Source organism: Tubulanus polymorphus, chromosome 11 (assembly GCF_964204645.1).
Source record: "Tubulanus polymorphus chromosome 11, tnTubPoly1.2, whole genome shotgun sequence".
NCBI lineage: Eukaryota > Metazoa > Nemertea > Palaeonemertea > Tubulaniformes > Tubulanidae > Tubulanus > Tubulanus polymorphus.
Window position 1 is genome coordinate 1,709,641 of NC_134035.1, and position 13,034 is coordinate 1,722,674.

Below are 13,034 nucleotides of genomic sequence, written 5' to 3' on the forward strand. Positions count from 1 at the left end.
ACAAGATTGAAAAATTCTATATCAGAATGATTGTATTTGAGGAGCGACGTTTCGGCTAACAACTGTTAGCCATCATCAGGCGTACTGAGTACAAAATCAAATAACAGGGTATTGTGTATCTTCTCGTCCAACTATTTGTTTAATATTCTCTATCTATGATTTTATCTGTTTTCAGATACAACGCCAAGAGACGTCACTGGAGAAGAACGAAGTTGAAGTTGTAAACGATGAGAAACGAACTCTTGAAAAATAATGATATTTTTTTCACCTCAAAACTGCGACTACATAACTACACCGACAATGTAAATCGATCGTTCGTAGATGACTGGAACTATAAGTTTGAGATGATAAAAATGTTGTCTATACCAGTGTAAAAAAAAGAAAAATAAATTCGAAAAATAATTTACTTCATTTTGTAATGAACTTAGTTTACTTCATATTTGTTGTCAGGCGATCAAAGAGAATGTTTAGGATTGTGATTATCTTGAGGACATGGAGTGGAAATAGTGATGGTAACAGCAATTGCTTGAAAACATAGTTTGGAGGGGAATTGTAACTACAAATTCAGCCTACATAGTAAAATCGCTCTTTGGAAATCAAAGTCTTCTTGGAAGGTTACTTCTATCGTGTTCCACAACCTGCATCTTCGCTTGCCAGGGTGCCTGCGATTGGAGCATACCATGGCAAGTGAGGAGTATCAGTAGGTCAATAAAAGTATGATTGAATTGGTAGATGCAGTGCTGCTACCTATTGAGCTATTCAATATTTCCTGGCAAGTGACGTCATCGTACGGGCATTCGACGAGCAAATCAGCTACTGATGGCTTGAATTAACCAATCACCGACGAGGAAGCCTGCTTTCTGTAAATTGATGTGTGGGACCCCGGATGAATTGGGCTACACGGGGTACGACTATGTCGAATAACGGGGGCCTTATTCCAGGAAAAAATGGCGGCGCCCACGGGGACTCACATGGAGCCGGACCCGGTTGGGCGAAAGCAGTGTCGATACTGTCAAAAACGAGCGACACGACGACGACGAATGGTGATATTACGAGCATCGATACCAGCAGCGCGGATCAAACACTGATACAAAATCAAGATGGCGCCGATCAGCAGCGGCACGATGAGTCGGCCTCCAACAATACAACAACAATAACAAGAAGTAGGCTCCACTGACTGGCATTGACACTGACAGTACTCCTTTCTATACTACTGTCCCCACACCCCAGCCCGAGTACTTCAACACATAATGATCCCATTATTGATAATTAAATTATAGTAATAGTATTGTTGTGGCACCACCATGGTTCCTGTGAATAAGTAGTGTGGCGAATTGAAATAATCCAAAATTTGATGGACTACCAACTTGACAGTTTATCACATTCCTTAATTCGGACCTGGCGCAAAAATGTATTGACCCCACTATATACCTATCCTATTATCAGTCATTGTCAATCTCAATGATAATTCACGCAAGCCTAATGCTTAATAACTGTCATAGGCCAAGTACAGTACGTCTACTTATAGCCTTCTTTCATTCGCTAGCATTCCTTACTTAAGTTAAGCATTTCTTTGCCCTGTTAAAAATTCAAACCTCATTACATATTCATCAGTGTCCTTAGAGACAATGCGTTAACCCATGGCAGGTTACGGCTAAATCATAAAACCATTATTCTACGATAGTTACCGCTGCTGATAATGAAGATTTCATTTATTTCAGATGCGAAAAATGTTCCCATTAACGTGGCGACTAGTAGTGGCTACAACAATGCCCAGAACATCGTCGACGTATTCATGGCTAAAAATCTCGATTTCACGGGTAACGGCTCGGTCGGAGAGGAGTCAACGGTCGACGACCAGCGGGTCGAATGTATTGAAGAGAAAATCACTCAATGCGTAACGATCGAGGATCTGTTTAACAGCACCGGTGATATATCGGTCGTTAACCTATCCGACTCGTTTCCGCCGGTCGACGAGTCGACCGAATCGACCGGCGTCGCGGCGAAGAGTCTGGATTTATGTAACTACGCGGACGGTACGACGGGTATACACGGGTTAACGGCGCAGGATCGCGCGTGTCTCGAAGAGCTCGAACGCGGCTCGAATCTGAGCGTCGAGGAACGCGAGATGCTCGAGGCGAGTTGTAAAGATTTGTCGAGTTTCGAATTCGTCAATTTAGACCTGGACGAAGAGAACGATCGCACGGCGGCGATGTTGATGAGTCCGCTGCCGAACGGCGGGTTAGAATTCGACGACGATGACGACGAAACTGTCGGTTTATCCGGCGTCGTGTCGGCAGCCGACGACGACGAAAATAAAAACGACGAGCCGACCGTTGCTGCGGCGAGTGAGGAAATGATGGACTACGACTGCGGCGCGTTAGAACGAAAACCGGACATCGCCGCGATCAAACCGGTCGTCGCCGGCTCGAAGTCGAAACAAGTAAAGAATCCGAGCGGTCCGTCGACGATAACCGTATCGAATAATTCATCGACGAATATCGCTCAGATCGTCATTCAAACTCCGCAAGGACAACAGGTACGTCAGTTAGACCATCTCCATCCTCCCCGTCAGGGATTCAAACCTGATGGTATCAAGACTTGCCACGCTACAAAAGCTACATGCGCAGCTAAGATGATGTCATTAGTAGCCAATCAGAAATCCTGTTTTATTTTGCTATCAGGTTCGAATCCCTGCCGAGGGAGGATGGCCCATCTCTTTAGCGTTTAATTACAGTTTGCCGTCTTTTACTGTTTTAAGCTGCTGGAATTTTGAATTTATTGTTTACCTATTCCTGAATTAGATTAGATTTTGATGTCGATACTATTTTGATTTTGAAGGTGATACAGATAAACACTACAGAGCTCGCGCAGGCAACGTCGCAGCCGATATTTCTGGCTCGTGAGGATATAAAACCGAACGTGCAGCTTAGTTCAACATCGAACCTGACTGACTCTGCAATGACCAATCAAAAAGATGGTTAGTAAGATTCTTAACGATCCCTGAGATTGGATACTGTGGGTGTATATAAAAACATGTCTAGTTCTACAATACTATACCCTGCTTATTTTGGATCATTTGGCACAAATTAGATTCATCCGGTTTATGATAAATCTGGAGGATATAACTTCATGTTTTAGATACATTTATGTATAGGTGGACTCTTAGAAAACCTAGAATAGTTTGAAATCCAGATTAAGTTATCGAAGCCCTCGTAGAGAACACGGAAGGAGAATGAAATGTATCAGTTCACTGTTGTACTATTTTCTATTTGAATCAGGATTGTTGCTGATACCGTTGACCGGTAATAACACTAACAGTCGACCAGAACAACCGCAACAGCACCAACTCGCCAATAAAGCCAAAGACACGAATCAAAATGTCGTAATGAGAGTCGTAAATGATTCGACATTAATCACTGAAGATCTCATTCTTGATGTGAGTAATTTTTAGTCTATTTCGTTTTCCAATGGATGGATCTTACCAGAGTGTCCCAAGAGGGGCGAAATTCCACCAAAGCATCCCTCTCAAGATGTACTAGTCCTAAAAGCAAGCCAAATAAAAGTGGCCACCCTGATTATTCGCTCATCGTTTTATGCTTCGTGTGGCTTGATCCTAACTGTAAGGTTTTAATCGAGTGACCTGAGATTAAAACCAAACGATATTAATTATTGCGATGTTTTGTTCATTGCGTAGCCGATGACGATGGAACCGGTGTCGTCGATACCGATTATTCCCGAAAAATCCGAAGACGGAAATCGTATTTACGTGTGTTCGATGCCCGATTGTAAGAGAACATTCCAGAAACCATCGAAACTGAAGATACATTTAATGCAGCACACCGGCGAACGACCTTTCAAGGTAAAATATCTCTGCCCCGCGACGAGATTAGATTTTTAAAAATTGCAGCAAATGAATAGAAGATATATAGAAAATCCAACTCTTATATAATGAAAGATAAAGTCCAAAGTGTTTCCTTTCAGCTATAAATTTATTCATCCAACGTTTCGACTTTATCCTGATAGTCATATTCTGGAACGAAAAGATAGAAGAATAATAGATAAATTTATTGGTATTTTGTTTGCTGTATATTTCAGTGTTCTGTCGAAGGTTGTGATTGGGCGTTCACGACAAATTACAGACTCAGACGCCACGAAGAGTGTCACCAAAAAGTAAAAGGATACAAGGTTAGTTTTGTAAACAACTTCATTATAAGTAGAATCGATGGACTGTTTGAAATAGCTGTTAGTCTTACAGCCCATGAGACAGTTGCTCAAAAATTAGTTACAAATAACTGGCTGGGGCGGGTTGCTCAAAAGTTGGTTAGAGTTAACCAGTGGATAGTTGATATGGTGACAATTGAAATTTCATTGTTACTATGGCATTTAACGGCCGGTTATCTTTAACCAACATATGAGCAACTGGCCCCTGGTGGATAAATACCATAGTAACAATGAATTTTTAATTGTCACTTCGACAACTATCCACTGGATAACTCTGGTTAACTCTAACCAACTTTTCAGTAACCGGCCAGTGAAGCCTTGTTACAACAAACTCCAGGTGACCAGAAAATATGTATTTGGTACTTTGTTACGTCCAGCCGGTTTTATCGTCTTATTGGGCACATAATTCTTGATTATATAAGATAAATCCATTATATCTGAGTTCTTCACGACATGTGGCTATACTGTATTCGTTATCTGGTTTAAATTGTCATCTAATTTGTGTTAAATGTTTATATCTTATAATTCGTATTTTATGTTGCAGTGCGATAAACCGGATTGCGGTAAAACATTCACGACAATTTACAATTTGAATACGCACAAACGTTTACACGACCGCGAGAACAACGAATGTCCGGCGCCCGACTGCGGAAAAATGTTCAGCAGTAAACATAAACTAGAAATGCACCTGCGAGTTCATCCCGGTTATGAGAAATTGTACAAGTAAGTTAATTAATTGTCCTGTTGACAGCGTATTTGCATGGCAACAATTTTCTTCGCAAGAGGCAACCGATTGTAGCAATGATGAGTCGGCATTGCGTAAATTAGAGAAGGGAAATTTTAAAAGATTGGTTTGCAATAATCCGAGACAATCAACTCTACTGTTATTATTACTAAAGAGTAGACTTAGTACTCAATCTCATCAAAAACTAACAGAAAGTTAATCTACTCTCTGAACCATTCTGCAAGGATCCTAACCCGCATAATCCTAAAAATGCAATGAAATATGTAATCAGTTCATTTCTATAGCTGCCAGGTGTGTCATGTTTTGGTAAAATTGATCAGGTTTATATAGACAGAATGATTTGATATATTGTAGTTTTCCTCATGTAGAAATAGTAGAATGTTTTATGTAAAATTGATCAGAATTTTGTAAACAGAATGATTTGACATAATCTAGGTGTCCTCACGTAGAACTAGTAGAATGTTTTATATAACAAGAATAATTCGTCGTATTGCAGGTGTCCTCACGAGGGTTGCCCGCGCGTATTCAACTCGTTGAACTGTATATCGTCTCACGCGCGCGTACACCAGACCACGTCTCAGCCGTTGACGTGCGAACAATGCGGTAAACAATTCGAACGTTACTGTCGTCTGAAACAACACATGCGTATGCACACCGGCGAGAAACCATATCACTGCACGTTCGAGGTCAGTTTTACTAAATCAACAAAAAAAAAGAAAGACTCTATTTATATCGATACCTGTGCATGTTTTGTTATGGCATTCAACAGTGAAGTTGTAGCTAATGAAAACTCACAGTAGATTTGTAGAAACAGAATCAATCAAATACTCTATTTATATTGATACCTGTGCATGTTTTGTTATGGCATTCAACAGTGAAGTTGTAGCTAATGAAAACTCACAGTAGATTTGTAGAAACAGAATCAATCAAATACTCTATTTATATTGATACCTGTGCATGTTTTGTTATGGCATTCAACAGTGAAGTTGTAGCTAATGAAAACTCACAGTAGATTTGTAGAAACAGAATCAATCAAATACTCTATTTATATTGATACCTGTGCATGTTTTGTTATGGCATTCAACAGTGAAGTTGTAGCTAATGAAAACTCACAGTAGATTTGTAGAAACAGAATCAATCAAATACTCTATTTATATTGATACCTGTGCACGTTTTGTTACGGCGTTCAATAGCTAAGTTGTAGCATATTAGTTGCTCAAAAGTTGGTTAGAGTTAATGATTGGATAGTTGACATAGTAACAATCACAAGTTCATTGTTACTACGTAATTCATCCGCCGGTTAAAAGTCACCGTTGAGCAACCGCGGCCTCGAGGGGGTTAATGATTGAAATCATTTAGTTATGCAAATATGTTCAATATTTCGATGTATTATGGTGGATATCTTAAAACAATTGTGAAGTTGTTGCTCGTATCAATGATGTCTGTATGCGCGGTGATGTATTCCTGTAGAAATGGAGTCGATAATTTAACGATAATTTTCTGATTGTTATTCAGGGTTGCGGTTGGTCGTTTGCGACAGCTAGTAAACTGACTCGACACCAGCGAAAACACACTGGCGAACGTAAATACGTGTGTATGATCTGTAATAAAGGGTTCATGCGTTCCGAACATCTGAAGGGTCATCTCATTACGCACAACGGAAACAGGCCGTTTATCTGCCCCGTCGAAGGTACGTATCGATTTTAAGTTTAAGTCGCTTGACCAAATTTTTGGCCGGACAATGACTGGCCCAGTTTTTGGTACAGTGCGTTGCAAGCCCTTACGGTCCCAGTCATTGCTGGGCTGACAATCAAAATCTAATCATCAATTGTGACGAATCCAGACCACAGTATTAAAGATTAATGCTAACAATACCTCAGTAATAGTGCCGAATTTTAGGCCCGACAATGACCGGCCCAGTTTTGAGATGGGTGTTGACGCGATCCAAAACTCTTAGGAGAATGGACGTATTGGACAAAAGATACACCCAAAACCTTTGATTAAAGGGTGAAAGTTTACTGATAGATAAATGCCATAGTTTAGATTTAAATTGCAATTTTCCATGGTATTAGTTCAATTATTAGTTCATGGCATTAGTTCACCATTTTCCTCTCTAACCTACTTTTAATCAACCTGCCCCCCCCCTACTGTTGATATTCATTCACAGATCTTATGACAAATGTTTTCTCATTCGACATTCTTGCAGGATGTGATTGTAAATTCACGGCGCGCAGCAGTTTGTACGTGCATATGAAAAAACACGACCAGTCGGGCGAAAAGATTATATACCACTGTCCGTTAGAGGGCTGCTTGAAAAAATACGGCACGAAGGCCAGCTTGCGCAATCACATCAATAAACATTTGACCCTTCAAACGTCTTTATCAGGTATGTAATAATCTGAAGTACATTTGTAAGTTCAACCTCATTCATATATATTTCATACTCATCTATTTATATTTTATTCAAGGATCCGGTGAAATCAATATTTGGCCGTCGCTGCTCGCCGACGAGGAGACATTAGCTACCGAATCGCTTCACGTGTCGTCGTCATCGTCGTCGCCGTTGAAAGATGGCGCCGGCGTACAGACGTTGCAGCAATGTTTGTCGAGTAATGGCGTCTTGACACCGGCTAATATCAACCCAGCCGAATATATTCAGTCGGGTAAGAATGAAAAACAAACTCTTGATTTGATAATTGTCTTCAAATGAAAAAACACAGAGTCCCTATGCCTCCTTGATTCTTGGAAAACTCCTTCAATACCAAAAATATTTTTCAAGGACCTTGAAAATCCTTGAATTTGAAAAAAATTCCCAAAGGTCCTTGAAAACTCCATAAATTTTGAGGAGTGAGTAAGCTAATTTCAAAATTGAGTCCAGGAACTGGGTACTCAACTGTGGAACTACCGTCTTCATTGTCCTATAGTTATAATAGAAAATGTACGAATAAGTATTTGATTTTAAAGCTTTACCAACAACCGAGAATGTTCTAGTGACCACAGCTTTACAACAGCAGCAACAGAGTCTAATAACGCAGCCACTGTTCGTCAGCGGAGATATCGGACATTATTCGACCTCCTCGACTACGGAGTCGACCGCTATCGGTAGCAACAGCAGCGCGACCGCGTTACTAGTCACCGCACAACAGATGCAAACACCTCAATACGTTAAAATCGAAGCCCCGCCATCAGCCACCGTGCATCAAGGTTCGTTCTGCAGTGTGTATACCACTGATTACCCCTAAACGTTCAGACTAACTTTCTCATCGTGAACAGCTTATTCTGTTGCAATTCATCTACTATATCAAGGGCAGATTCAATTTAAATCTACTTTCCAGAGAATTTTGCATAGAAAGTTAAGAATAAATTGAAATAGGCCCAGAAAAAGGCCAGAATAGTTCAATTTTAACCTAAATTTTCCAAAGTTCCATAATTTTTAAGCGTTAATGATAATAATAATAAGCGTTCAGTCAATGCGATTGTTTTCATTGTTTCAGAGGTCGACCAGTTGATCACTGTACCGCCGGTACGCGATGAAGAAGGCTCGGCTCGAACGGATTTCCACAGCAACAAACTGATGAGCGATTTAGCGAAGAAACGTCGACAGATGATGAAAGAAAACGGTTCAACTCTGGGCGTTATCAGTCTGCAAGGTATGTGTAGGTTGGGTCGTATCTACATGTCAACTTAACATGTTCGGTGTGTCTACACCACAGTGCGGTGTATAAATCAATGCAGTACACTAGATTTTGGAATCTGATGGAAGCTAGTACACCACATCACGGTGTATTGATGTTGAGTAGTTAGATTTTATCTCTATTGCAACATAGCAGCGCCTTTCAAACATAGTGAAATATTAGTAACTCGGACACATTGCACCGCGGTGTAGACACACTATAGCGGTTTGCCCGTTGTTCAACACACTGGGGTGGAATCTTTAAAGATTTTTTGAAATTATCTCCAGCACTTTAGGGTATTAATTAGTAATAGTTAATGAGCATTAAACTGTGAACTAAGCCAAACTGAACTCTTATTCAATAGTTGTATTTTTGATTTTTGTAACAGAAGCGATTCAGAAGAGTCGCGAACATCAGCTGCAAATATTATCAGACACTTCACCGATGTCGTCGATGGCCTCTTCATTGTACAGTTCGTCCGATTTGATGGCGTCTCAAGCGATTACATTCCGGGATCCTGAAACCGGCGTCACTTACGTTACAACTCAATTATTGCAGGTAACATACACGTTTATTGCCATTTCTCTCAATTGGAATAGTACTAATTCTAGTTGAACAGTTGCGATTTTTAAGTCCTGAATTGGTCGTATTTATTTTTTAAGCCCCAGGTTCCAGATGTGCCGGTCTTAGACCTAAATCATAAAATCGTCTTAAATCATAAACTGTGATTGGTGTTATGTTGATAGATTTAGTCTACAATCAAAATAGTCTTGTGCGAAGTTGCTAAAATGGGTATTGGACCTTAGAATTGGTCTTGGATCGAAGGCTGGACCCTTGTCCGTGTCCACTGTCAATAAGGATTAAGTTATGAATCTAGCTTAAATCATAAAAAAAGCTAAAATCAGTGCAAATTTTTCTGATTTTAATCCAATGATAACTTTTCTTTGCGTCAATAATTAAATAATTTTAATTTCTGTTAATTCGTCGAAGCGAATTAACGCGATTCTTACGTTCGAAGTTAAAACGATCGATTTTCCGTTTCTGTATTCGTTCAGGATGATCCTCCGAATCCGACTCTGCCCGTTTACGAAGACGACAGCGAACTTTCCCCGGGCGTCGACCACGACTTCAAAACCGTATTGTTGCACTCGGACGACAGTCACCACGGCAACATCGAATTTCCGAACACAACGATCAACCTTCAAGATCTCGGGTTTACATAAAACGAACGACGATGACCGTGAATTATCACCTGCACGAACATGACAACTGAAATGATAGTATTAACTAAATTTTGGGCATTGATCGCCGGTCAGCTTCGATTAACCTCGAATGCTAATCGGTATTTTCTCTCTTTTTAACTCTGCTTCAATCGAGGGGTTCCGGGGGGTTCGACCATCATCGCCTGTCCGTCTGTCAACTCTAACTTTCAAATTCCTTAAGTATTAATCCTATCTTTCCGAAACTTGGTGTATTTTATCTACGGATATATATATGCCTCTCATTTTTGAGAACTTCGTAGTGATTGTTTGGGAAAATTTCAATACTATTCAAGTCATTGGATATATAAACTACTTGGGTTTCGATGGATAAGTAACTGTCTAATTCAATCGGGAAAAAACCCTAAAATATGAAGAAAAACTTAGAGAGTTGTGATGTTTCAATTGAACTTTATGAGCAGTTTTGAAAATTGCTTATTATAGAATTGAATCGAAATGCCAAATACTTTTGTAGTCTTTTCTTCGAATTGTGAGTTTTTTCTGCAACTACTATCAGTTGACAGGCTGTGTTTTACTCTTTCTAAAGTTCCTCGAAATCATCGTTTTAAATCAAACAACTGAGATGATGACGAAGCGTGCGTGCGTGCGCATTCCTAGATAAAACTAGAAAATAATCTACATCGTCGCTCAAGCATTCACAGTTTGAAATGTGACTATATTGTTTGAAAACATCGTAAATGAACAAATTCTAACAAGGTCTCTCATGTGTCAAATGAGAAAGATCCCAGTTCTTTTACTGTATTTAGTATTAAGGCTAATCATTTGAAGGCTGTACAAATAATTAGATATCAGTAAATTGTCAGAGAGATTAGTCGAATAAAAGGCTCTTATCCGTGTTAGCTGTTGATGAATTAAAAATCCCTCAATAGAATTTATCAAAATGAAACTACTGAGTTATGGCTTAAACAGTCGATGACTGCGGTGGTTTCATCAATTTCCTCGCATAGAATTCTATCGTGTGACTTTCATTTATCAATCGAGAAGTTTTCACTACCTTCATAGCGAAATGTAACTTTCAAAAAAGGGGTTGGAGTTAGAGAATTGTGGTTCCCAGTTCTCTGCAGACGTAAAATTTGACCGGAATTTTACTCAATCTCGTCTGTCGTAGGAACTAAAAATCAACGCATAATATGTGTCATGAGAATGTGTGAATGCGTGGCAGCATTTGATAAACCACTGCCAGTCTATGGTGATTTGAAATAAATCGGCAGATTCTGATCATCCACGGGCGGATCTAGGGTCCGATTCACAGGGACAGGTGTACCCCCAAAATAGGGCATGTCATATATTGAAAAGGGCACCGTGAAAGAAAGCTTATTGGAAAACATTAACTCATTTTTTCGAAATGCAGAGGACACTTAGGGGTACGCACCACCTGCACCCTTCCGATCCACCCCGTCATCAGCACCCGATACTAATTTTCACCCCTGCTGCTAAAGGTATTAGTTGCAAATTTGAAAATCTGATCCAATAGGATTTAAAACCGAAGCGAGCTGCGCGGCTTACGTTGTGTTCTCGCGCATTTCAACGGGGACGTCATTTGAACTTCCTTCGCGCGATCACAAATATCTGTGCAAGGTCACATGTGTGTATTGTAAACGTGAAACGATGCACTGTTCTTGTTGCATTGAACAATACACTGATGGTGTTCTTGGCTTGATATGAAACAATGCAGTATTTGTGAGACACTGCTTTCTATTCTAGCGGTGAAAATATTACCGGTAGATAGAAAAAAAACAATGCGCTATTCTTCTGCGTTGTAACTGTGGAAATATGAAATATTGAAAAAAACGAAACAAAATCCCTTCAGGTAGAAAACGGTCTGATCAGAATGTACTGATTTATTTCGAATGGCTTTGCATATGATGTATATATAAAAACAACATGTAACGCCTCTGATTATATATATATATATATATATATATATATATATATATATATATATATATATATATGTATGAATAGATATATATATATAAATACCATAGAAATCGGGTAAAATGATTATACTGAAAAAGTTACATCAGGTACAAAACTTTACAGGAGGCATTGATCGTCGACCAATCATCAGGAAGCATTTCTCTTTCTACACGAAATGCCGTCTGCTACCGGTAAACTGAAGTGTGTATACCAGTATTCTAACTATACGCAGTACTTTATTCTTGCGGGATGTCTCTCTTCGGAGTGTAGAATATATGCATTTATAAAAACAAAATGATCAGATTTCAAGGAGCTCTTACCTCATCATGTATAGATATTTACTCCTTTTAACCATCCGTTTAGCAGGTACGCACGTTTTTTCAAAATTTTGGAACCCAGCTGCGGGTACAGAGTGTACAGATATCCGGGGTACAATCGATGATAAACTCAGCCGCCCGACCCAATTGAAAGGGATCACTGGCTTCTCGTAAAATCCTGGGTTTGTGGGTTCAAATCCTGCTGTGGTTACGGAGTTTTTGGTGGTGACAATGGAGTTGTTCATTATCATCCATCCTGTCATGCGTACATGCTAAATCATGGATGGCTTCTACGAAGGGAGGTCGCGTAACCTGAGAGAATATTGTAACTGAATAATCTTCCAGCAGTGTTTCACTCGACCTGCTCCAATATACTCGAGGAATATCGTAATACTTTCATACGTTACGATCCAGCGCGATCCGGATCGGTTGAATTTAGATTTCGATGTAGTCCTGAGTCCAGTCGACGTAAACACGCGTATAGATTATGCTGTTTAATCCAGTTTTCTCAAATGATCCGGATTAAGCCGATTTCGCTGTATAGAACTGTGGTACGTCATGTTGTCTGCTTCGGATTTTGTGCTGCTCGGACTTATTTGTGTTTAAATAGTTGTTTAAATGAGTCGTTTTCATTTTTCAGAATTACGATTATTTTCTTTTGAAGACGTAGAGTATTTGTTCCTTAACGCAACCGAGTACTCAGAACCGGTCTCAACTTGGTCAAATATCATAAGAATACATTTGAAAAAAGTTCTATTTGCCTGATTCTAGACCGGGTGATGATAAATTTACAGTCCTGACGCTATAGATGTAGCAATCAGGCACATAGAGTAAATGTTTGGGTACCGGCACAACCACTGTGGCAAGTGAGGAT

At 39.7% G+C, this 13,034-nt stretch overlaps 1 protein-coding gene across 1 annotated transcript; it reads left to right on the plus strand.

The window, feature by feature from the left end:
- Positions 1 to 889: 889 nt before the first annotated feature.
- LOC141912882 (uncharacterized) lies at positions 890 to 11,738 on the plus strand. The gene is made up of 15 exons (XM_074804303.1): positions 890 to 1,163; positions 1,722 to 2,539; positions 2,842 to 2,980; positions 3,282 to 3,439; positions 3,698 to 3,862; positions 4,099 to 4,188; positions 4,769 to 4,947; positions 5,466 to 5,655; positions 6,485 to 6,659; positions 7,176 to 7,355; positions 7,438 to 7,632; positions 7,934 to 8,173; positions 8,464 to 8,647; positions 9,048 to 9,201; positions 9,699 to 11,738. The coding sequence occupies exons 1-15, from the start codon at positions 914 to 916 to the stop codon at positions 9,864 to 9,866; spliced, it is 3,285 nt and encodes a 1,094-aa protein (XP_074660404.1). The 5' UTR covers positions 890 to 913; the 3' UTR covers positions 9,867 to 11,738.
- The last annotated feature ends 1,296 nt before the right edge of the window (positions 11,739 to 13,034 follow it).